The sequence below is a fragment of the Amyelois transitella genome, chromosome 29 (assembly GCF_032362555.1).
Source record: "Amyelois transitella isolate CPQ chromosome 29, ilAmyTran1.1, whole genome shotgun sequence".
Lineage (NCBI taxonomy): Eukaryota > Metazoa > Arthropoda > Insecta > Lepidoptera > Pyralidae > Amyelois > Amyelois transitella.
Window position 1 is genome coordinate 4,447,319 of NC_083532.1, and position 27,955 is coordinate 4,475,273.

A 27,955-nucleotide genomic window follows, 5' to 3' on the forward strand; every position below is an offset into this window, starting at 1 on the left:
GCAAATGGAGTATTGTGGCGTGTCGCACGGTAGACCGTAGACCAATGCGTTGAGATGGTCTTGCCGGTCCAAGTTTAGACAGGAATTGTCCATGGAGAAGTCATCGTCCAGCCATGGTGGTACCTGGTTAAAGACAATTCAATTTACATAGGTACATACGATCCGTGCCTTGTGGTTCCCGGCATAGTATTGATAATTATTTAAATGACACCAAATTATTTTGACTGCTCTTTGTCCTAAATACTGTTATTATTATTATTATTTAATTTTGTTTCTTTTTATTTTTGCATGTGCTTATTTTGATTTGTATTACTAATTAATTGATCTTTAATCATATTATAAAGGAAATATTGTATTGTATTGGGCAGGGCACAGTGATACCTATACCTAATTTTATTGTTGAACTATTTTTTTTTTTACCTGTGTGTCACAATAAAGATGTTAGATTTGATTTATATTGAAAAATTATTTTTGTGTTGAATAGACCATTTATTTACCATGGACCCTGGATCGGGTGAGTCAATAGTACTTGTTGAACGTGAGACTTTATATTTTGGTTGACTGGAAGAAATCCCATTGGGGTAAGTCCGCCATTGTACATATTCTTCTAAATCCAATAATTGTTTTATAATTTGTTTTATTTATTTTTATGTGCAATAAAGAGTTTACAAACAAACAAATTTTCTTACTTCCTACACCTATTTTATAAATTTTTTTTTCGGGGTCAGAATTTCCCGCTATTCCCGCGGGTATTTTCGTTAAAGGGCGCAGCCTGTACTAGTCTTACATATAACCCCAGTGTAGCAGCGTCAGACACGTGGACAGAATCGTAGATCCTCCTGCCGTTGGCGGGATTGTACCACAAGTAGCTGACGGCGTCGTTGGCGTCTTTGGACATGTTCAGGCGGCCAGCGATCCAGATGTGGCCAATCGCTGGAAAAAACAAATAGGAATACCTATCTTTAACTTTGTGTACCCCGTAATTATGTGAATTATTTAGTTTTTTATGTATTTAAAATTATATGTACCTATACAGGAGCATTTAATATAGTATTATTTCAATAGAAATATCTTCCAGTGGACCTATGAGAGCAGAGATGAATTATATTATACGAAATCGTAAAATTTCGGGAGTTTCAAGATACAAGGTAGGATTATACAAATGTAATTATTTAACAGTTTCTCTGAATTTCAAGCACCTACGTTGTTTTAAAATTCTTTCAGCGCCATCTATCATTGAGTTTAGCACTATTAAAACACAAGAAAATCTTAGTTTATCTACTCGACAACAGATGGCAACCTTATATTAGATTGACAAAAACACAAAAACACTCACGTTCTTCCTTATTTTCTCCCATGAGCAGCAATAACTGTATCAAAGTATCGTGACTTTCAATAAACGCGAGGGATCCGTTCATTTTCTGGCAGTTTTCGAACGCATGCTGCCAGTAAAACTGTTGTTTTACAAGAATATAGTAATACAAATCGTCGCTAGGTGTCGGTGCTGTCGTGCGCAGGCCAGCGGCACCTGCAAAAATGTATACTTTACAACTTAAACGATGAATACTGTAATGAAACGATGTTTTGATTAATCATTTGTTATTGTGATTCATTCTTTTAGATTTGGTTTTGTAAGAACACTTACTGTATACGGATTTTTTTAATGAATATGCTAATATTGATTTTATTTGCTGTCTTGAATTAAGTTGGTCACTCACACATACATGTCGATAAGTGAATATTATTTATTTAATTTATGTATGTACCTGCAGACATGCTCTTGCGTCCATTTTTATAAGTAAACACTCCAGAGTCGAATTCCTCTGTAAATACACAAAAAATATACTGAAAAACCGTATGTAGCGGGAGCTAGTACATATGTGTTTGTGACCAACGTTATTTTATAATTATACATTGCCTAAAGAAACAAGGCCATCTAGCATTGAAATTCGGTACTAACAAAGTGAGCGACATCTCGTATTAAAATTTGGAATCACAAAAAGCATTGCTTGAGCCGTATTAAAGCTACTCGCCGCTAGATGGCACATTGAATAAAAACGTTGATGCTCCTACCCTGGTAGCATATAAATTGCATTTTCCTTTCACATCTGGCTTCTAGAAAGACTGGTGGATGGTTCGCGTGACGATCGAGCTGCATACATCCACTCTGCTTAACATCATCACGATCTCTGTAACAAAATGGTATCTATCGTTGAGTTAGTATCTCGTAACACAAGTCTCGAACTTACTTCGAGGCTAACTCAATCTGTGATAAAAAAAAAAAACCAAAAATAAAAATCAATGTATATCACAAGGCTTTATTTCTTACATAGTACATAATTTCGAAGATTTTATTACATTGGTTTTCAGATTACTCACCTCAAGAAATTAAAGCTAAGTAATATGTGTATGGAGACTTAAACAAAAGTACAGTACACAGGGGAGTCTTGAAGCAAAGAGGTAGCTTTTCTGGCAGTTTTTATGTACGGTGGTACCAATATATACCTTTAAAAAAAAGGTAGTAAAGTCTTAGTAAGTGAGAACTGAGAACTTCCCAAAATCTCTACATGAACAAGAAAAATACGACGAAGTCGTGTGGTTAACACAGGGTTATATAAAACTTAGAACTGACCAGTGACAGTAAGAAGCTTCAGATGTCTCTCAAACTCTTCGACAAGAGTCAAGAGCATTTTCTCTTTGCCTCGTGCTGTGGTTTACCTGATGGGTGGCCATAAAGCAGGCGTGGTGTCACTGTAGGATGGTGTTTGGAAGATGCTGACTCCCGTGTCCACCCAGCTCCACTGCCCGAGTTCCCCATGAGCGCCAATCCAAGCGTTTTCTATGCCTGCAAATATCAGAGCAAAGCCTCCGTACTAGGTTCCACTGAAAATCAGCGCATTGTGTAACCTCATCATACACATGCATATGCTGAGTGGAAACCCTTTTGGTCGCATCATGTATTTTTTTATTTCTATGTTTATGAATGAAAATGTAATGTTGCATCTTGCGCCAAATAAAGGTTTTTCTTTCTTTCTTTAAGTTTCCAAATATAAATAAATAAATACGGGACAAATTAGGTAGGTACACAGATTGAGTTAAGATACTAACGTGATACAAACTTCTTCTTTCTTAAAAAAATCTTCTTTCAAGAAATTCTTCTTTTAGGCGATGGGCTAGCAACCTGTCACTATTTAAATCTCAATTCCATCATTAAGCCAAACAGCTGAACGTGGCCTATCAGTCTTTAAAACTGTTGGCTGACTGTGTAATACAAACCAAGATGTTGTGATTTTATCAGCGCCACCTAATGGTACCGGGATAGCATTAATGCAAATCCATACAAATTCGTGATTACTTATTGCTAGACGCCTTTGATCGAGCAAAACTCGCACTAATTCCTCAGTTCTCTCATTTGTTTATCAATTTGCATGAAATTTTTTATAAAGTTGAACAAATATTTCGGCCATTCAATATTAGTTTGTTGAAGACAATGTCCCATAGTTTTTTTGTCAACGAAGAGAATAATAATAAGGTGGTGGATAAGTACTCACTTGGCCGAGTCTTCAACATGCTCATTCCTAACTTCTTCAGGCATTTCATTGTGCCGATGTTTGCCAAACTGTAGAGAAAATAACTATAGTTAAATATAATATACTAGAGGCCGCCCGCGACTTCGTCCGCATGGAAACCCTATTAATCCCCCGGGAACTCTGGGATGACTCTGTTTGTTACTCTTTCACGCAAAAACTACTGAACCGATTACGATAAAATTTGGTATGTATATATATATATATATATATTGTAGCTGTAGACCCAGAATTACACATAGGCCACTTTTTATCCCGGAGTTCCCGCGGGATTGATATTGTTTCCATGCGGACGAAGTCGCGGGCGGCCTCTAGTAATTAATAAAAAAATTGAATTTAAATATTTAAATTCAGTCTTTTTTTAAAATTTAAATTCAGTCTTTTCAAGACTGTTGGCTCTGTCTACCCCGCAAGGGATATAGACGTGACATGACATATGTATGTATGTATGTAAAATTTAAATACCTACCTCATCCTGTTCAAAACGCAGAAAGCGGCAGCCTGATGCCAATCCATTAGACCATCATACAGGCGATACAAGCCAGTTCTGCACCTCACTATCTTCAGCTCAACGGCGTGGGTTGACGGCCGGGCTTCTGTTGTTAAAATAATAATAAATTAATTAATATATACAATACATACATACATACATATAATCACGTCTATATCCCTTGCGGGGTAGACAGACCCAACAGTCTTGTAAAGACTAATAGGCCACGTTCAGCTGTATGGCTTTAAGATGGAATTGAGATTCAAATAGTGACAGGTTGCTAGCCCATCGCCTAAAAGAAGAATCCCAAGCTTATAAGCCTACCCCTTAGTCGCCTTTTACGACATCCATGGGAAAGAGATGGAGTGGTCCTATTCTTTTTTCTATACATGACAAATAACACATATTGAGTTAGCCTCGAAGTAAGTTCGAGACTTGTGTTACGAGATACTAACTCAACGATACTATATTTTATAATAAATACTGATATAGATAGATAAATATCCAAGACCCAGGCCAATCAGAAAAAGTTCTTTTCTCATCATGCCTTAGCGGAGATTCGAACCCGAGACCTCCGGTGTCACAGACAAGCGCCTTTACTACCTCTGCGCCACAGAGGCCAATGATAATAATATGTATAATGCATACATATAATCACGTCTTTATCCCTTGCGAGGTAGATAGAGCCACGTTCAGCTGTTTGTCTTAGTGATGGAATTGAGATTCGAATAGTGACTAGGTTGCTAGCCCATCGCCTAAGAGATTCCCATCTTTATAAAACCCTTAGTCGGTTTTATTAGATGGCCCTAAATTCGTCGGTTTTATTAGATGGCCCTTAATTCGTCGCTTTTTGAAGATGGCGCTAAATTCGTCAATTTTTGAAGATGGCGCTAAATTCGTCACTTTTTGAAGATGGTGCTAAATTTGTAGCTTTTTTTTAAGATGGCGCTAAATGCGTCGCTTTTTGAAGATGGCGCTAAATTAGTCACTTTTTGAAGATGGCGCTAAATTCGTCACTTTTTGAAGATGGCGCTAAATTCGTCGCTTTTTGAAGATGGCGCTAAATTCGTCGCTTTTTGTAGGTGGCCATTAGATCGTCGCTTTTTGTAGATGGCGCTTAATTAGCGCGGACGGTACTTTATAATCTGCAATTACCTCTCTCACAGACGAATGCTCTTTGCAAGAAACACGGCAGGTCCACAAACACTGGTTTGTCGTGGAAAACCCTCTCCAAACCAACGCAGTCGGCCCCCGCCTCCGGAACAGGGACTAAGGTTCTATTCAGCCACTGAAAATACATACATACATATATATTGTCACGTCTATATCGCTTGGGGGGTAGACAGAGCCGACAGTCTTTAAAATACTAAAAGGCCACGTTCTGCTTCATCATTTCCCAACACAAATACTTATACTTATATGACATAAATATTAATACGTCTTTCAACACACTGCAAAGGTATAGAAAAGTAATTGTGAAGTTTGGCGTTATTGAAGAAAATGCTGCAGTGCAGTTTGTTACCGCTTCTTTTGCATTAGGTATACTCAGTTTTAAGTAATTTTTTTTTCACGTCAACCAATGTTGTGAAACCAAAAGATATGACAATTATTAGGTAAGTGATGATGTTAGAAATATCATCTCATACTGAATAAAGAATAAAAATTTTGAATTTAAATTTGTATCTAATACCGCCAACACAACTTATCATTCATCCGCATTCGTAACACCATCAATCATCATTGTCAATCAATCATCATCAAACAAAAATGTTCTCATAATCCAAAAAAAAAAGCGTCAGTGCAAAAGAATTATAAATTACACGGTTGCCGCACTTACCACAGGATAGTGCTTCCCGATATCGCCGTCCTTGTCTGTCAGCACGTCAGCAGCTGTCCGTCTCAGTTCCACACCCTGGCTCCAGCGGTAGCCTGCTGGATCTTCGGCGGAACTGCGCCGCGCTCCGACCCAGACTGATTCTATTACTAGAAATGTTTGATGTAAATAATTATAATTAATGATTCTTTGTTTGCCGTGTGGTTCCCGGCAGTGCCGTGTGGTTCCCGGTACAAATACAAAAAAGAATAGGACCGCTCCATCACTTTCCTATGGATGTCGTAAAAGGCGACTAACGGACAGGCTTATAAAATTGCGATCCTCTTTTTTAGGCGATGGGCTAGCAACCTGTCACTATTATAATTATAACTCAATTACATCATTAAGCCGAGCAGCTGAACGTGGCAATTCAGTCTTTTCGGGACTCTTGGCTCTGTCTACCCCGTAAGGGGTATAGACGTGACTATATGTATGTTTATATGTTTTGGCTGTAAACATTATGGGAATAAGATCTTATTAAGTAATATGAACAAATAAAAAAAAAGTGAAAATTAATCGTTGCCTTACAAAGTTGTGACTCAGAAAGTGCTTCAGCTAAAAAATCCGCTTTCTCTTTCGAGTCCAGAACTGCCAAAGTGCCATTGTGGTGTCCCCTGGAGGAATAAATGCAAAGAATTACATTTTACCTAAACCTAACCTAACCGGTTTTTTTTTGTTTGTTTTTTATCGTGTGTAAAAACCTTCGTCTACCCGGCCGGCCGCGGGAAGCCGGACGGGTTATGTGGGGCTTGAACCCGCTAAAACCACACGGTGCCATCGCCTACCGCTTCGTTGCCAGGAGTGTGAGCTGCCCTCGCTCATATTCCTGACGCGGCGGCCGCTTCCACGGCGGCCTCGGCTCTTGATTTAGTCAAATGCGCTTATACTTTAGTCACCTATTACGACATCCACAAGACAGAAATCACCTATACTAAAGTGCCTGTAACGATACAGCACATTGAACCTTCTGAAACGGAAGGATTTATTTATAAGCAGACTCCGGTTATAAGAAGAACACGTCAATTGAAAAAATATAGCCTGTGAAAAAATATACGTATAACTAGCTGTGCCCGCGACTACGTCCGCGTGGAATAGTTATTTTGGGCATCATTGAAGCCCTCGAGGATGAATAATTTTCCCCGAATTTTTTTTCACATTTTCCATTATCAATTCGCTCCTGAAAGTTGCAGCGTGATGTTATATAGCCTAAAGCCTTCCTCGATAAATGGTCTATTCAACAAAAAAAGAATGTTTCAATTTGAACCAGTAATTCCTGAGATTAGTGCGTTCAAACAAACAAATTCTTCAGCTTTATACTATTAGTATAGATAGAGAGAAACAAAAACAGATTCCGGTTACGAGGCAACACGTCATCTGAAAATGTAAAAGAAAAAGATAAGAGGAAGAAGATAAGAGAAAGAAGTAAGAAGAATACTTAATTTCACAACAATTCACATACCGACACAAAATTTTCGCATTCTCCCAATTTACGGGGAGATTTTGTATAATGTACTCCTTGTCGGTGTATATGTAGGACTCCCACTTGTCCGTCTGAGCTTGCGGCACTAAAATAAAAAAAAATAAAAAAAACATTATAACACTAATCATATTGGATTATGGTAAATTCTGTTATTCGCCGTGTGATTCCCGGCACCAATATCAAAAAGAATAGGAACACTCCAACTCTTTCCCATGGATTTCGTGAAAGGCGAGTAAGGGCTAGGCTTATCACATTGGAACTTTTCTTATAGGCGATGGGCTAGCAACCTGTCACTATTTGAATCACAACTCTATCATAAGGCCAAACATCTGAACGTGGCCTTTCTGTTTTTCAAGACTGTTAGCTCTGTCTACCCTGTAAGGGATATAGACGTGACCTTATGTATTTATATATGTAAATTCTGCAAAAGATGTGTGTCTAGAGATTAAAAATTTGTCATGTATGTTCCTTATTTAGGGATGCACTAAGTTTTTTCGAAATTCTCACGGGAATTAAAGGGATTCTCCGTTTTACGTGGATGAAGCCGCGAGATTTTTCTAGCTACGTAGCTATTAATAAATATAAAAAATAATTAAATATCTGTAAAAATAAGCTCTCTATAGCATACATACATACATATCATCACGTCTATATCCCTTACGGGGTAGACAGAGCCAACAGTCCGGAAAAGACTGAATGGCCACGTTCAGCTATATTTGGGTTAATTATAGAATTAAGATTCGAATAGTGACAGGTTGCTAGCCTATCGCCTAAAGAAGAATTTGTGAGCCTATCCCTTAGTCGCCTTTTACGACATCCATGGGAAAGAAATGGAGTGGTTCTATTCTTTTTTGTATTGGTGCCGGGAACCACACGGCACATCTATAGTTTTAAAATAATACCTGAGCTTTCTTAAACTTTCTACACGTTATAAAAAAAAAACATATTTATTTTTCGACTTACCTCTATATTGTTCATGATAACTGGCCGAACACAAAATAAAACAAGAAGCCAACTTGACAAAAAATAAAAATTGCATTTCGAAAATTGAACTATTCAAACCGTGAGCTAAGAACAAAATGGGGGAACATGTAAAAAGTTAAATGGCCTTAGTTCGTTTTATAAGTGATTGTTGTTAAATAAAGCAGGATATTTTGAAAACAATTTAAAAACATCATTGTGATTTCTAGTTTCTTATTATTAGTCACATGATTTGTTCGCATTCCTGGGAATATTATTACTATTGGTGGTTGATTTTACCATTGAAGTAGAACGTGCAGAACTTTTTAATGAAATTGGTTTTTTTTTATTTAAGACTTCAAGTATTTCGTGTGATTATGCCAACCTCGTAGGGAGTTTTTTTTATTGCGGTTTAGAAGTGTGTAAATAAAAAAAACCAGTCAGTTATCAGAATCATACTGCGTCAAAAAAGACAGTGAATTATCAACGATAAGCTTTGCCAAAAAATAAGAATAACTTATGTAGTATTTAAATATCATAAAGTAAATATATTTGTAGTAATTTTTTAATTACTTAATCTATACTAATATTATAATGCTGAGAGTTTGTTTGAACGCACTAATCTCAGGAACTACTAGTTCGAATAGAAAAATTCTTTTTGCGTCGAATAGACCATTCATCGAGGAAGGCTTTAGGCTTTTATATAACATCACGCTGCAACTATAAGGAGCAAAGAAATAATGGAAATAACTATTTCACGCGAATGAAGGCGCGGGCACAGCTAGTAACTAATATAATTCTAGTTAAGCCCTAGAACAGAGCCTAGGGTTTGCCAACCCGAAACATACATACATACATACATATGATCACGTCTTTATCCCTTACGGGGCAGACAGAGCCAACAGTCTTGAAAAGACTGACAGGCCACGTTCAGCTGCCAGGTCCAATGATAGAATTGAGATTCAAACAGTGACGGGTTGCCAGCCCATCGCCTAAAAGAAGAATCCCAAGTCTACAAGCCTATCCCTTAGTCGCCTTTTACGACATCCATGGGAAAGAGATGGAGTGGTCCTATTCTTTTTTGTATTGGTGCCGGGAACCACACGGCACGGCAAGCCAACCCGATCTAGGACCAAAATAACACACAAAATTTTTCACGCGAACGATGAAGTAGGATTCCGCGCGCGGACGCTAGCCCTCCATAAACCATCCTGACACTTATTAATATAAATAGTACCGAAATTATTGTAAGCCCGTAAGCCATCTTGTTTTAAATTCGTGCGATATTAAAACAATAATATTGTTTTCGCGCCAAAATTTTATTTGCATTTTTTTCGCATTTTCGCCGTTATATTTCGCAAACCCCTGACATCAGTTTGATGGATAACAGTTAATAATATTATTGAGAGTGGAAAAAAAAGTTATGTTCAGTTTCTTCGGCGGGTAGTTGTGGGTGAGAATTAACATTCTTAAAGGGGGTTAGGTTCGCTTCATCCAGATTCATAACTCTCTCTTTGCGAGCTCCACGGTTCCTGATACTCTTCACCTGACCTTTTGCCTGAACGTTTCCTTTTGATAAGGTGCGTTTGTCTAGATCTTTTTCATTGATTCAATATGAGAAAGGAAATGCCGTGTGGTTCCCGGCACCAATACAAAAAAGAATAGGACCACTCCATCTCTTTCCCATGGATGACGTAAAAGGCGACTAAGGACTAAAGGCTAATATACTTGGGATTCCTCTTTTAGGCGTTTGAATTCTATCATTAAGCCAAACAGCTGAACGTGGCCTTTCAGTCTTGATGGTGACTGTAGGCTCTGTCTACCCGGCAAGGGTTTAGACGTGATTATATGTAAATACATATGTTTAATGTATGAGAAAGGGACAAAAATAACAAATGACCACCTACTTAGACTCGAAAATGCAAATTTTTCTTCAGCTCAAAATTGTCATGAATATTTCAAAAATAAACTCAAACTAATAAAAAATAAACTTATTTATTATTATAATTCATGTTTCCTCATCTAATAACAAAGATCCTATGCGCTCATTATACTTCCAAAGTGTAAGGCTGAGGTTTTAATTACAAAAATCAAAACGCGGCTCTCACGATACTGAACGCCGCGGCACAGTGAGTGGCGTAGAGCAGTTTTACATACATACATAAAATCACGCCTCTTTCCCGGAGGGATAGGCAGAGAATAGAATAGATTTATTTACAAAATTGGATACAAGGTATCACTTATTGACGTCACATCACTTAAATCTAATTATAACTACTGCCGCTTCCAAAGCGCACGTGTAGAAGAAGCAGCGGAACAAACTACACTGCAGCATTTTCATCGGACGTCAATTTACAAATATAGATCTCTTAAATCTAAATCGTAGAAGAATGCACATGCAATGCGCAGGCACTACATATTTCCACTTGCCACGATGTCTGCATACTTCCTTCGCTTCATCCACATTCATAACACTCTTCATGCAAGCTCGGCGGTTTCAGGAGTAGTGGTGATTCATTAAAAATAATCTCGTATATAAAATTCTCGTGTCCCAATGTTCGTTCCCGTACTCCTCCGAAACGGCTTGACCGATTCTCATGAAATTCATGCATTCTTTTATTCTATGTATTCTTCTGTACAAGAAATCTTATAAACTTGAGCTCTTTCTTTAAAGCTGGCACGGCTGGCACCTACCACTATCTCTGAATCTCAATTCTAGCTTCAGAGTCAAGTTTAATGTAGTCTTCCACATCCTTTGTCGATTTACTTCGTCCACTGGATCCTTTTTTAGGCGATGGGCTAGTAACCTGTCACTATTTAAATCTCAATTCTATCATACATACCTACATACAGTCACGTCTATATCCTTTGCGGGATCGACAGACCCAACAGTCCTGAAAGGACTGAATGGCCACATTCAGCTATTTGACTTAATGATAGAATTGAGATTCGAATAGTGACAGGTTGCTAGCCTATCGCCTAAGAAAGAATCCCAAGTTTGTGAGCCTATACCTTAGTCGCCTTTTACGACATCCATGGGAAAGAAATGGAGTGGTTCTATTCTTTTTTGTATTGGTGCCGGGAACCACACGGCACAATTCTATCATTAAGCCAAATAGCTGAACGTGGCCATTCAGTCTTTTCAAGACTGTTGGATCTGTCTACCCCACAAGGGATATAGACGTGACCATATGTATTTATGAATGTATAAAGACTACTCCATAGATTTTTTTAGCCGCGACTCCACCCACCTGTTACAGGTCGACTGCACTCATAAAAGCTTGCGCGTACGGGCGAAGCTCAATCTGAACGGAGCTTTCGTAGAACCTGAACCGGGCCACTTGGACCAGGTGAGCTTTTTAAGTCTTTACGAGCTTTTTAGAATCGTATTGGAAGTTTTTTTTTAATTGTTCGTTACGGCTGCGGTATAAAGGATTTAAAAATTTTATATGTAGTTATATCCCAAAAACCTATAATTTCAGTATAGGTTTTTGGAATATTATATAATATTATATTTATATGTAGAAAAAAAATACATTAAGGAAATAAATGAATAATTTTTATTTACTAGTATTATTCCGTTTAATTTTATTAAATATTATAATTAAATCAAATTAAAAATAAAGCTAAAACTACTTATAAAAAAGAAAGAAAAAAATATGATTTAATTATAATATTTAATTAAATTAAATGGAATAAACTATATAAAAAAAAAGAAAATTGATAATTTAACAAAATTTATTTATCTAAATTTGATCCAATAACAACAACAAAAAACAAACAAGCAACCTTTTTTTTCATTTATAATAATAGTATGGATTAAATCTTTAGGATATAAATTTTAAGTTATAAAAAAAAATCTGAAATTAAGCCTACCGACTGTAAATTTTATTAAACATACATACATGTTATCACGTCTATAGCCCTTGCAGGGTAGACAGAGCCAACATTCTTGAAAAGACTAACAGGCCACGTTCGGCTGTTTGGCTTAATAATAGAATTGAGATACAAATAGTGTTTGCCCATCGCCTAAAAAAGAATCGTAACTTTTTAAGCCTTTCCGTTAGTTAGTTAGTCGCCTTTTACGACATCCATTGGAAAGAGGTGGGGTGGTCCTATTCTTTTTTTATATATTAGTGCCGGGAACCACACGGCATTCTTACTTTACTTTTTATGAACATTCATAACTCTTTCCTGTGAACTCGTCGTTTTAAAAGTACTCTTGATCTGATCTTTACCAGAATGAGTTATTATTTTCTATAAAAAAAAAAATAATTCTTTATTTTCTTCTTAAGACGTTAATCTTACAAGTACTTGACTAACTACTTAAATTAAGACGACCAACAACGCAATTTTAAACTTATATGCGGGCAAAACAAACATATTATACCTATAGGTATCTAAGTCTTTTCACTCATTTTGGTAATCTCTACACCTATTTATTTATGTATATTGTTTATTTGTTGTAGTTTTTATATACATATGTATATTATAATTATTTTATTTTATATTTTGTGTAGGTAGGTATATATAAATATTTATTTAGTTTGACCCCACCTAAAGTTCTCTGTCAGACCCAATGGTTGACTGGTAGATAATGCTTCTAGCATCAAGTCCGCCAATTGTGAGCTATATATATATATATATAGCAGTTGTATTTTGTACAATTAAATAAATTAAAAAAAAATACATACATATAATGACGTCTATATCCCTTGCGGGGTAGACAGAGCCAACAGTCTTGAAAAGAGTGACGGGGCACGTTCAGCTATATGGCTTTAAGATAGAGCACAAATGAAGCATAAAAACTTAGATATAAACAATATTCTATGTAATGTTATGTTTAGGAAAAGTTTTATGTCTGTATTATTTTATATACGTTAGTATTTTCAATACTAAAAAATATTGCATACCTGAAGGGGCAAACTGTTGATACTGTTAAATGTAATTCCATCTACATGTCTACACCGTTACGCAATAAATACTTTGAGTTTGAGTTTATTAAGATTCAAATAGTGACAGGTTGCTAGCTCATCGCCTAAAAGAAGAATCCCCAGTTTATAAACCTACCCCTTAGTCGCCTTTTACGACATCCATGGGAGAGAGATGGAGTAGTCCTATTCTTTTTTCTATTGGTGCCGGGAACCACACGGCTTTAAAAAATAAATAAATATTAATGCATTTTATGGTACATACACCACATATTCTACTATTATTTAAAGGCAAAAGTTTGTGGGTCTGTATGTATGGGTGTTTGTTACTCTCTCACGCAAATACTACTTAACCGATTACATAAATACATACATACATAAAATCACGCCTTTTTCCCGGAGGGGTAGGCTGAGACTACATCTTTCCACTTGCCACGATCTCCACATACTTCCTTTGCTTCATACATACATACATACATATGATCACGTCTATATCCCTTGCGGGGTAGACAGAGCCAACAGTCTTGAAAAGACTGAATGGCCACGTTCAGCTATTTGCCTTAATGATAGAACCGAGATTCAAATAGTGACAGGTTGCTAGCCCATCGCCTAAAAGAGGAATCCTAAGTTTATAAGCCTATCCCTTAGTCGCCTTTTACGACATCCATGGGAAAGAGATGGAGTGGTCCTATTCTTTTTTGTAATAGTGCCGGGAACCACACGGCACAATTGCTTCATCCACATTCATAACTCTCTTCCCTGATGACCCTTTGCCAGGACGTCCTTAACTTGATTAAGATACGTTCGTCTAGGTCTTCCCACTCCGACCTTTCCCTCCACACTCTCCTTGTATATCTGCTTAGTCAACCTGCTTTGACCTGAACCGATTACGATGAAGTTAAACCCAGAATAACATATAGGCTTCATTCATCGCGGAGTTCTCTTAGGGGCGCTACAAAGTGAAGTTTTACGGCGAACGAAGTCACAGGCACTTAGAACATCCCGTGGATGTCGTAAGAAACGACTAATAGTGTCTTAATAATTACATTTGTAAGATGTAAAAGAACAATAACACCATATTATACTAGTTTATGTACATCATAACTTACATTTAGTCCGTTATTGGACAATAAAAACGTATAAAGTGCCGTGTGGTTCCCGGCACCAATACAAAAAAGAATAGAACCACTCCATCTCTTTCAACTTAATAACTCGGTCATTATGAAAAATGTTGTGCCGTGTGGTTCCCGGTACCAATACAAAAAAGAATAGGACCACTCCATATCTTTCCCATGGATGTCGTAAAAGGCGACTAAGGGATAGGCTTTCAAACTTGGGATTCTTTTTTAAGGCGATGGGCTAGCAACCTGTCACTATTTGAATCTCAATTCTATCATTAAGCCAAATAGCTGAACGTGGCCATTCAGTCTTTGAAGACTGTTGGCTCTGTTTACCCCGCAAGGGATATAGACGTGACCATATGTATGTATGTATAAAGTAATTCAATGGGTATAGAAGTGAAAACATAGTGACTGCCAACTGCTTTTCGTCCCGCTTATAAATGTCAATTAAGGTAAACGCTTGGGATTTGTCCTTTAGGTACTTGTTAAACCCAAGTTTATAAGCCCGTATCCCTTAGTCGCCTCTTACGATATCCATGAGAAAGAGATAGAGTGGTCCTAATCTTTTTTCCATTGGTGCCGGGAACCACACGTCACTTAGTTTTAAAATAGGATAGTAATAGGTATGTCATGTCGTACATCTATACTAATATTATAAAGCTGAAGAGTTTGTTTGTTTGAACGCGCTAATCTCAATAACTACTCGTACGAATTAAAAAAATATTTTTGCGTTGAATAGACCATTTATCGAGGAAGGCTTTAGGCTATATAACATCACGCTGCAACTATAAGGAATATGTGAAAAAATAATGGAATATGTGAAAAAATCGGGGAAAATTATTCATCCATGAGGCCTTCAATGATGCCCAAAATAACTATTTCACGCGGATGAAGTCGCGGGCACAGCTAGTACCTCCTATATAAACTGTATGTAATATGCTTGTTAAAAAACATACTAACGCAATCTTTATGTGAAGTCACCTGACAAAACGAAAACAAATTATATTGTCGTCAGCCAATTGTCAATCGGATAAGTTGCAGGTAGAAAATCTTTGTTTCAAAAATGTCCAGCGCTGAGCAATCTTCTGTAGAATTGGACTACTCAAGTTAACCCAATGTCAACTTGAAATGTATGAGTTCAATCTCATTACAGCAATTTGCAGATACCGTTAGTTAGGGTGTCCATAATTTAAAAAAAAAAACAAATCTCTTTGTGTTGAATAGACCATTTAACGAGGAAGGCCTCTGTGGCGCAGCGGTATTGCGCTTGTCTGTGTCACCGGAGGTCCCGGGTTCGAATCCCGGCCAGGGCATGATGAGAAAAGAACTTTTTCTGCTTGGCCTGGGTTTTGGATGTTTATCTATGTATATAAGTATGTATTATAAAATAGAGCATCGTTGAGTTAGTATCTCGTAACACAAGTCTCGAACTTACTTCGAGGCTAACTCAATCTGTGTAATTTGTCCCGTATATATTTATTTATTTATTATTTATTGATCGCAAGTTAAGTCTGGTGGCGATGAATAAACGTAATTTGTGCCAGCCGCTTCTCTTTCTCAGCGGAATGTAAAAGTCAATCAAGGGATAAGCTAATAAACTTTTCCTACTAAAAGATTCTGTTTTAAGGCGATGGCTTACCAACCTTGCAGCAGCTTTCAGCTTTTTAAAGACTGTTGCTCTGTCTTTATCCACATTCATAACTCTCTTCATGCAAGCTCGGCTGGTCGGTTATTCTTGACCTGACCTTTAGCCAGAAGTCAGAACGTGTTCGATGTAAAGGAAAAATAAAATTAAAACTGAAATAAAAAGTTAAATGCCGTGTGGTTCCCGGCACCAATACAAAAAAGAATAGGACCACTCCATCTCTTTTTCCATGGATGTCGTAAAAGGCGACTAAGGGATAGGCTTACAAACTTGGGATTCTTTTTTAGGCGATGGGCGAGCAACCTGTCACTAGTTGAATTTCAATTCTATCGTTAAGCCAAATAGCTGAACGTGGCCATTTAGTCTTTCAAGACTGTTGGCTCTGTCTACCCCGCAAGGGATATAGACGTGACCATATGTATGTATGTATAAATAGTTAAAAATATACATCCTCTTCTTAGTTTTAAATGAGTGTCTCTTCTTTTGAAAGGACTTACAGTACATGTGATTCCATTTTTAGTATACAGAAAAATATTAAAATTTCCATTCTTACCCTTCTAAGAGTGGATTTTTTTCAGGGTTTCACCACACACTGCGCTATTACTAATATTCTAAGGTTACTAAGCGAAAGACAAGGAATTTTGTAATTTTTTTGCCGATACCACTTTTTAACGATATCTGTGCATCTCCAAAAATATATGCAGTGTAGTTTGTTCCGCCGCTTCTTCTACACATGCGTTTTGGCAGCGGTAGTAGATATAATTCGATTTAAGTTATGTGACGTCAATAAGTGATACCTTATATAATTTTTTTAAAATAAAACTATTCCATTCTAAATAATCGAAAGTAATTACCAACTTGCAAGCATAAAATACCTACGTACGTCCCAAAAATACCGTGTACATTGTCGCCCTACATTTGCAAATCCGGTTACGTCTAAAAATCTAAAAATACACACAAAAGGACGCTCAATCAAAGAATAGGGCAGTGAGCATCTTTAATTTAGAGATGACATCGAGTATGAATGATAAATATAAGTAAGTCCAATGGAAAAATACTTGGAAAATTGTCGAAACGTCACTCCGAACACAACGAGCCATGATGGACTTATGACATTTCTAAATTCTAAAGAGAATAAGACACGATGCGAACCAGATACTCGGCTGCGACGTTACAATTGTAATACATACATACATACATATGGTCACGTCTATATCCCTTGTGGGGTAGACAGAGCCAACAGTCTTGAAAAGACTGATCAGCCACGTTCAGCTGCTTGACTTAATGATAGAATTGAGATCCAAATAGTGACAGGTTGCTAGCCCATCGCCTAAAAAAAAGAATCCCAAGTTTGTAAGCCTATCCCTTAGTCGCCTTTTACGACATCCATGGGAAAGAGATGAAGTGGACCTATACTTTTTGTATTGGTGCCGGGAACCACACAACACAATACAAGTAGGTACAATATAAGTTAGTCCAATGGAAAAATACTTAGAAAATTGTCGAAACGTCACTCCGAACACAACGAGCCATGATGGACTTATGGCATTTCTAAATTCTTAAGAGAATAAGATGCGATGCGAACGAGATACGAGGCTGCGACATTACCATTGTAATTATGTACTCAATTTTAAATCGTTTTTTTAAAGAGGTGTGTTAGAAGTTTGACGTGACTTGTCTGTCTGTATGTCCCGTAACGCGACGTGTTTCATAAATATTATTACTTACATACATACATACATATGGTCACGTCTATATCCCTTGCGGGGAAGACAGAGCCAACAGTCTTGAAAAGACTGAATGGCCACGTTCAGCTATTTGGCTTAATTATAGAATTGAGATTCAAATAGTAACAGGTTGCTAGCCCATCGCCTAAAAAAGAATCTCAAGTTTGTAAGCCTATCCCTTAGTCGCCTTTTACGACATCCATGGGAAAGAGATGGAGTGGACCTATTCTTTTTTGATTATATATAGGTTATGATGGAGTTTATTTTTAATTTTTAAGGGAGACTTAAATTTGTGTCGGGTATTTTTAAATGTTTCATTTCATTATGTAGGTTAACCGTTTTGGAATCACTGAAATAATTTGATATGTACTTCAAAACCTAAGGCAGTTTTTTGTTTATTAAAGCGATAATTTCACCAATATTTTTTTATTGTTGTAAATCAAAGGTCACAGATAAAAAATGTACTTATGTTTTTTATTAATAAAAATATCGCGTAACGCTTCTGGCTGGCTGGAAATATTGTCTTTTAATAATAAGTCCGGCATTACGTTCTTGTTTTTGGGTAGTGTATGTAGTTTTGAATCAACGGTATCATGTAGTTGAGATGATATATATCCTACTAATTTAATAAATGCGAAAGTATGTGAGTATGTCAGGATGTCTGTTTGGATGTTTGTTACTCTTTAACGCAAAAACTACTGGACCGATTACGTTGAAATTTGGTATGTAGGTAGCTGAAGATCCAGAATAATACATAGGCTACTTTTATACCAGAGTTCCCGCGGGATTGATTGTTACGTTATGATAGGATTTTAAAGCGGACGAAGTCGCGGGCGGCCTCTAGTATATTATAAAGTAAACCCTTAATTTTGTCTGTCTGTATGTATGCCCTTATCGGAAAGTTGTAGACTTATTTTGTTCCAGTTTGAAATGTCGGAAAGCGGGTTTTCTGAGGAAGGTTTATATCTATAAATGGTACTCGTGCAAAGTCGGGGCGGGTCGCTAGTAATTACCTATATAAAGCCGTAACTAAAATTGTCCTTTCAGTCTTTACAAGACCAGATCAGGAATCGAACTCGGGACCTTTTGTTCAGAGGCAGGAACCACTGCGCTAAACACAAACCGTCATTTTGATGACAATACTCATTTTCATCTCATCTTTAAGTACCTCTCTCGAAGCCACAACAAAAGTGGACTTGTCATTTTTCAAATAGAATAACAATGAATTCGATAGATATATTTTGAAAGAGCTCTTTTTGAATCAAAAAAAATAATGACATTTCTCTGTCATTATATCTATTAATCAATTTTTTATCTCCAAATTTCTCTCTCATTAAATGTGCCGTGTGATTTCCGGCACCAATAAAAAAGAACAGGACCACTCCATTTCTTTCCTATGGATGTCGTAAAAGGCGAAGGAAGAGGCTTACAAACTTGGGATCCTTCTTTTAGGCGATGGGCTGTCACTATTTAAATCCCAATTTTAACATAGACACAGCTCATCGTGGCCCTATCAGTCTCTATCTGTTGGCTCTATCTACCCCGCAAGGGATTTTGACTTAATTGGTTATATGTATGTATGTTATTGTTATAATTTTATGTGCAATAAAGGGGACTCTATACACATATTTTCTTAAAAAAAATAATTAATTACAAATTAACTGTTCTTTACACACATACATACTTCTAACACATTCATTTGTGATGCCATGATCTAAATCATCGACGGGATCCCTTGCAAAGTCAATTCGCGTGAAAACCTGACTCACCCAATCCGGGATCATGGTCGAAGGCGCACCCCGGGCTCCTCTCCAGAGTGGTGAGGATGAAACCGGGACATGATTTATCATGGAGGAAGAAGATAAATTTTACAATTCGACCCCGGTACCCTAAACAGGTTTTATCTCGGCTCACACGTGATTTTAAACGGTACTTAACTTAAAACTCATTAAGTAGGAGTTAACTTTACAATCATTTAATACCTTTAATCTTAATAATAAAACGTTAAATTTAAGCTTAGTTAAAATAACTGACACTCGTTAAAATCTCTTAAATTGGCATTTAAACTAGTCGTTCCCAAAGATTGTTGACGGCGCGAACATGTATGTTTTTTACAACATTGTGAATATCTCAAAAACTATTTAACCGATTTTGATGCCCTACGAACTGAACAATTCTATTGATACATTTTAAATTTTATCAAAATCAGACCAACTGTTCGAAAGTTATAGCTTAACAAACAAACATACAAAAAAATATATTTTCACCCAAGTTAATGGGTATATTAATCGTTTCTAAATGTATGTTTAGAAAACATATAAGTATTTTTATTATTCCAGAATATAAATAGCAAAAAAACTCGGTAAACGTACTCGAATAAGAATGCGTAAGGCACAGGTTTACATTATCATAAGAATATAGTACCTGGGTGACCGATATATATAGGTGTAATATATCTTTGCTCGTTTAATAATATAAGATAAATAACTACAACAGATAACACTCTTTTCAAGGTTATGTTATAACTGCGTGTTATTTATTTCATTAGTTTTATTTATTTTTGATTATTTTGTTATTTATTTAATCACATAAATTAAGAACCTTAATCATATAATAACTCAACTTAACGAAATGGTACATTAAAGTACCATTAAAAATAAAAATCCTAAAAATTATGGCTTAAAAAAGATACAAGCCTTTTTTTACTTTAAAACTATACGGCACAGGATCACTAACTTTCAAAACATAAATCGACGTATTTAACCTCAAAATGCCAAACCTCTCTCACTTCACACTATTTCCTTATCAGATTGTTCTTTATTTGATTTTTCTAAAAGCTCCCGTTTGAACGAGCTTCCCCACTATCAGCTTTTTCCTTTCGTAACCAACTTTTACGTACCTTTCAAACAAAACAGCTTGTAAACAAATTTTTGAAAAGAGAACATATTGTTTTTTTTTCAATGTGCATAGTATTAATTCGTAAAATGGTTTTTTTTCCAGAAAATGAGGAGTTTCTAATTTCTTAATCTCAAGATGTAATATTTTAATTTTACACTTGCCTTATGATTAACCAATTTTTATTACCTTTTTTTAATAATTAAATTTATATAAAAATTTCGGCTTACTATTATTATGGTCTATAATTTTGTTTAGGATCATTTACAGTGCCGTGTGGTTCCCGGCACCATTAAAAAAAAGAATAGGACCACTCCGTTTTATTCCCATGGATGTCTTATAAGGCGATTGAGGGATTCCTATCCCTATATCCCTTGCGGGGTAGACAGAGCCAACAGTCTTGAAAAGACTGATAGGCCACGTTCAGCTTTATGGCTTGATGATAGAATTGCGATTCAAATAGTGACAGGTTGCTAGCTCATCACCCAAAAAAAATAATTCCAAGATTATAAGCCTATCCCTTAGTCGCCTTGTACGACATCCACGATAAAGATCCTATTCTTAAGTGCCGGGAACCATACGACACTACTTATCTCATTATTACAATGGTCTCCCTAATATGCAAATTGACAGATTTTAGAAATTTATGCAAGGGTGAAAATTTAAACTGACTGAACTAATATGATGAAACACCAAGTTGGCCAATCAAAACTCAAAATTCAAAATTAGAATAAAATAACTCCAATTTAAATTCTATGAAGTGGTGGGTTAACCAAAAAGTAATTATCACCATAAAGTTGGTAAGATTGTCAGTTAAATCACGTTCCGTTTCTAGTTACAGCGCTGCCAACCGTGAAAATAATATCCGACGCGTCGCGAATTCGGCTCTTTGAGTTGGCAGCACTTTCAACTGTAGGCGTTTATTTAAATTTTTGAACGGGTTCTAAACGCGATACGCCTTCTCAAAATGTATTGGTCTAATATTTAATACACATTTATCAAAATGTAGTCAAGACATAAAATATTTACTATTTTTTGATTTTACGACTTAGGGCTTAAACTTAACTTAACGGACAGATATTGTAAAAATTAATTGAAAATTTGCAAAACCCACGGCCCACATTTAACTTCTCTTTCAAAATTAAGTAATAATAAAATAATTCAATCGGCAACTTAGTATGTAATTTTAAGTAATAATTTTTAAGACATATGTAGGTACATCGCTTTTTACAAAATTGTGCATATCTCTAAAATTATCTTCTTAAGCGATTCTGTTGCCTTACAAACATTCTATTGACAGATACTTCGTACTTTTTAAATTTCATCAAAATTAAACCAGCGGTTTGAGTGTTATCGCGTTACGAACATACATTGCATGCATGCATAGCATACATTACATTCATACATTACATACATACATACATGCACACATACATTACATACATACATTGCATGCATACATTACATTCATACAATACATACATACATTGCATGCATAAATTACATTCATACTCTTTTTTTCACTTCATAATAAAAAGCGAAACAGCGATAGCTTTTCACGCGATAAAAACAGCGTCACAATAATTTCAATTAAATTATTGTCATTCAGTTGAATGTGACCTTTGCTTCTTTGCGAAACTGTCGGCTCTGTCTACCCCATAAAAGAGAATACATACATACATACACATATAATCACGTCTATATCCCTTGCGGGGTAGACAGAGCCAACAGTCTTGAAAAGACAAATAGGCCACGTTCAGCTGTTTGGCTTAATGATAGAACTGGGATTCAAATAATGACAGGTTGCTGGCCCTGAAAAGAAGAATCTAAAACTAAATCTAAACTATTCTAAGGCCGGTGGAACTAAAAACATATTCTGTAAATATTTAAAGAAACAAACAAAAATGTACCATTTATTTATCAAACAAGAATCAAACTTTGCTATTGAACGTTTGTGCAAAAAAAAGTAAAAACAAACAAAAATGGCCGCCATTTTAAAACGCCCACAAAACAACTACGAACATTACCCCATTGTTCTAACTGCGATGAATCAAGCAACAGTGATGTTGCTTTTTATACAGTTGTCGATATCGATAAAAATATATCTATAAATCTTAAAATACTAAGTTTAAGAAACAAAGGTCTTTTTCAGCCTTAATTAAGGAATTATGTGAAAATATTTGTTTGTAATATCTTTATTGCACAGAAATTTATACAGTTACAAGAAATAGTATATAGTTATAAACGAAACCCAAGTTTTTAAGCCTATACCTTAGTCGCCTTTTACGAAATCCATGGGAACGGGGGTCCTATTCTTGGGAGACGGAGTGGTCCTATTCTTTTTTGTATTGGTGCCGGGAACCACACGGCACTGCCTAGGCTTATAAACTTGGGTTTCTTCTTTTGGGCGATGGGCTAGCAACCTGTCACTATTTGAATCTCAATTGTATCGTTAAGCCAAACAGCTGAACGTCGCCTATCAGTCTTTTCAAGACCGTTGGCTCTGTCTTACACGTAAGTAGTAATATAGGTAGATACATAAAATCACATCTATATCACTTACGGGTACTACAAAAATTTGTATCGATATTGTTTCATTGCTAAATGTATCTCAAGCCCATCCCTAGCCCTCACCTGTTGAATAGCGTTTTGCGAGTAATTTTCGCGCGCTTTATTGGAAAATGGCGGAAAATACGCCACGAAAAAGACCCTAACATGATAAAGAAAACCTGCTTTTATGATTGATTTTATTGTCATTAGATATTTCTTACTATTTCTGAAGAAAATAATATTCTAAAATCTGCACTACATATATTGATACATACATACATACATACACATACATATGGTCACGTCCATATCCCTTGCGGGGTAGACAGAGCCAACAGTCTTGAAAAGACTGAATGGCCACGTTCAGCTATTTGCCTTGATGATAGAATTGAGATTCAAATAGTGACAGGTTGCTGGCCCATCGCCTAAAAAAAAGAATCCCAAGTTTGTAAGCCTATCCCTTAGTCGCCTTTTACGACATCCATGGGAAAGAGATGGAATGGTCCTATTCTTTTTTGGTATTGGTGCCGGGAACCACACGGCACTGCCAGGAAGATTTGAACCTGTGAACCAAGCGTTTTTAGTCGACCACCTTAACTGCTCAACCACCGACACTCTTTCCAAGCAAATCTATACTAATATTATAAAGCTGAAGAGTTTGTTTGTTTGTTTGAACGCGCTAATCTCAGGAACTAGTGGTTCGAATTTAAAAATAATTTGCGTTGAATAGACCATTTACTAAGGCTTTAGGCTATATAACATCACGCTGCAACTATAAGGAAACCAAAGAAATAATGGAAAATGTGAACAAAACGGGGAAAATTATTCACCCTTCAGGACTTCAATGATGCCCAAAATAACTATTCCACGCGAACGAAGTCCGCGACAGCTAAGTAGCTATCTATATTTATAAATATCAGAGCCAGATTTCTTTTATCTGACTCGCTGACATTTGATTAAGTAATTTTAAACCGATCATTGGATAACGATTGTTCCGATAAGTGTACGTAATCTCGATTGTTTTATCGATTTCTTGTTATACTTGTGACGTAATATTTATGCACCAAAAGTTAAAAAAAAATGAGTACACTTGATTACCTTTTTTTCGAATAGTAAGTTAGTTAAACGTGATTATATGTATGCGTGTACGTATAAAATTGCACTCTCATATTGGAAATTTTTCATAATGACCGAGTTATTCAGTTTACCTATTGCCTAATTTATCACTTAGTCCATTACATAAGTACATATGTATACACTCAACCAAACAGCCGACTAACTATTTTCTACTAAAATTAAATGAGCCCCCAAATATCAGCCATTATTTTGGGCTAGGCTAATGCCAACCTACGAAAACAAACAACGTCACAGTGAGAGAGGCTTACCAACATGACAAAATGTGTACAATGCTCTTCATATCTGAACTATTAGACTATTATTGGCTTTTACATACATACATATGGTCACGTATATATCCCTTGCGGGGTAGACAGAGCCAACAGTCTTGAAAAGACCAATAGGCCACGTTCAGCTGTTTGGCTTAATAATGGAATTGAATTTCAAACAGTGGCATGATACTAGCCCGTCGCCGAAAAAAGAATCTCAAGTTTGTAAGCCTATCCCTTAGTCGCCTTTTACGACATCCATTGGAAAGAGATGGAGAGGAACCACACGGCACTAGAAAAAATGATTACTCATAATATTGTCGTAACTTTTGCCTCGGCATGGTTTCTGTGGGAATTTCTTGTAATAAATTTATTAGAATGATGCTAAGATAAAAAAAATACATTTTTATCACTCCTCAAGGGACAGGCAGAGACTTCATCTTACACACAAATAGTTAAATTCGAGTAATTAATTGTTTTCTTCCAGTCACCATGCGCGCTCTCCTGTCCGCCATTTTGTTGCTGTCCGCCATCTTGTCGTGCGCGACGCAAGCGCAGTACCCTCGCCCCCGCCGCCCGGAGAGGTTCGACACAGCCGAGCAGATCTCTAACTACCTGAAAGAGTTGCAGGAGTATTACTCTGTTCATGGCAGAGGGAGGTGAGAAGACTAAAAATAGATAAATAAATTGTAGGCAACCTTCTTGATATACGCCATAGCAACGGTTGCAATGATTTTATTTTGGTTAGAGATATGTCAAAAATATTTTTTATTGTTAAAGATTCTTAATATTTTTGTTAATAATATAGTTATTTTAAAACTGATTATTTCTCTTTCTCCTTGTATCTTCTGTAGGAATAAATAACTTAATATCTGTACTTCCTACATAAATCATATCTCTTACTCGGAGGGGAATGGAAAGACTACATATTTCAACTTGCCACGATCTCTACATACTTCTTTCGCTTCATTCACATTCATAACTGTCTTCATGCAAGCTCGGCGGTTTCGGGTACTCTTGACTTGACCTTTTGTCAGAACGTGATCTAACCTTTAATTTGGTCAAGATACGTTCGTCTTGCTCTCTCCAATCAGAGTCCCGTTGTATATTTGTAGAGTCAACATGATAAGACATACTTATAATACTTGTTTTTTGGACAACCTATCTCCGATACACCGTAGAAATGCTACAGATGTTTCAAGGGACCATTTCAAAATTTTAATCATGTTATTATATCATTGTTTTAATGTTGTCTGACCTAAAGTCTGCTCCTAGATGATATTACATATATACACTTTCTCGCAGGGGTAGGCAGGGACTACATCTTTCCACTTGCCACGATTCCTTCATTTCATCCACATTAATAAATATTTTCATACAAGCATATCTTGTAGCTGTCTGGAAGAGATTTCATAATGCGATAAGACCGCCTTTCGTACATCGTCAGAGCATTTAAGATAAGTCATTTTTATTAGATAAGTTCAAATAACTTATTTTTGTTATAATTTATGTGCAATAATTCTATCTCATCGATTTAAGGCACACTTGATATACAATATCGATGGTATGTTATGTAGATACTTAAACTCAAGTCCCTTACGGGGTAGACAGAGTCAAAAATCTTGATAAGACAGAAAATTGAGATTCAAAATAGTGACAGGGAATTTAATAACTTATATCTTTAATATAATGAGCTAAAACGTTTTACGACTGCTAAGCTCAGCTTATAACTTGAAGTTCAGTACCACTTTCAAAGCTTACGACTGCATATGAGGTGACGCGTTCATGCGATTCTTCAAAGGATTAAACTAGTTCTTATATATGTACGTGTTATAATATTTACATAACTACTCCTAAATAGGAGTGTTGTTGTTTTTGGCATAAAAAAAATGAGGGACGAATTACACAGATTGAGTAAACCTCTTGTTAAATATCTGTTTGTTTGTTTTATAGATACTAAACCTAACGATACAATGTGTAATTTTATTAATATGTCCAAGTTTTTCTTTAAATTTTCAAGGTTTTGTAAGTAACGTAAACATTTAGATAAGTTATAAAGACAGTTGAACATTGTAAGCATGACAGTTTAACTAGCATTAAACTACTTTAAAGCTCTGTCTTCCCCATTTAGGTATAAAGATGTGACAAAATACATAACATTTACTTATATATAAACGGTCACCATTTATAGTATCAATTTTTATATGTATATGTTAAGTTAACACTTAAGAAGTGGCGGTAAGTTTGGTAAATAATAAATAAAAAACTTCGATATAAATTATAGTTTTGCTTTGACATATCACGCAATTACAAAAGTTATAGTTAAGTTTGTTAATAATGATTTTACTATCACAGTTTGAAAGATGTTACATTTTTAATGAGCACCACGTTGGGCGCCAACATGTAGCGCCATCTATGATATAATAAATAATAATAATAAATATATACGGGACAAATTACACAGATTGAGTTAGCCTCGAAGTAAGTTCGAGACTTGTGTTACGAGATACTAACTCAACGATACTATATTTTAGTATAAATACTTATATAGATAAACATCCAAGACCCAGGCCAATCAGAAAAAGTTCTTTTCTCATCATGCCCTGGCCGGGATTCGAACCCGGGACCCCCGGTGTCACAGACAAGCGTATTACCGCTGCGCCACAGAGGCCGTAATATGCTTCTATAACTACAGTTTCTTTCCGTGCTGATGTAAAAAGAAAGATTCCGCAGTAAAATTATCCAACAGCATAGCATTTAAGTTGGGACAAACGTAGACTTAATAGTTCTCAGAACTCAAAACAGATGGCGTTTACCCTAAAATTCGAACATTTATTTATTTGTTTTTTTTTTCAGGTACGGCAAACGACAAATGCACATATCCGATGCGTCCGTGATCTTCAGAGAAACTCCATTCATAGACCATCCGATGAACGAAGACGTACTGTTTAAGGCGCTTGGATATAAGTAAAAATGTGTTATAATCTGTGGCCGTGAACAATGACGAAATTCTTTTTAATTTTCGCGGGAAACTCTCTGGTCTATGTTTTTTCTAAAGCTTAGAAATTACAGCCCATAATGCCAAAGAGTCTAGTCAATTCATCTATCCGTCTTTTTTTATTTATACTCTATTTATCATAGATTTATGAGGAATTGTTAAAAACCTGCTTCTAGGCTGGGTAGAAGCGATTTTGGCGGTTCTAAATCCTAACCTTACTTAAGATAGAGTATTGATAAATTAATAGTTTAATATTATTATTTAGAAATACAACACTGTTTCAAGATTTACCTCTTTTATTTATCCTATTGTA

At 36.1% G+C, this 27,955-nt stretch overlaps 2 protein-coding genes across 2 annotated transcripts; one reads left to right on the plus strand and one right to left on the minus strand.

Annotated features, from left to right (window-relative positions):
• On the minus strand, positions 1–22,741 carry LOC106138571 (uncharacterized; the record flags this gene model as incomplete). The annotated part of the gene is made up of 13 exons (XM_060952611.1): positions 22,737–22,741; positions 8,394–8,413; positions 7,410–7,515; positions 6,479–6,564; positions 5,915–6,060; positions 5,233–5,365; positions 4,057–4,183; positions 3,552–3,619; positions 2,719–2,845; positions 2,074–2,189; positions 1,337–1,528; positions 788–933; positions 1–123 (listed from the first exon to the last, which is right to left on the minus strand). Coding segments are annotated over exons 1-13 (1,395 nt in total), but the record flags the coding sequence as incomplete, so codon positions are not given.
• LOC106138581 (pro-neuropeptide Y) lies at positions 11,656–27,929 on the plus strand. Its single transcript, XM_013339762.2, has 3 exons — positions 11,656–11,740; positions 25,132–25,303; positions 27,501–27,929. The coding sequence occupies exons 2-3, from the start codon at positions 25,137–25,139 to the stop codon at positions 27,613–27,615; spliced, it is 282 nt and encodes a 93-aa protein (XP_013195216.1). The 5' UTR covers positions 11,656–11,740; positions 25,132–25,136; the 3' UTR covers positions 27,616–27,929.
• Positions 27,930–27,955: the final 26 nt, after the last annotated feature.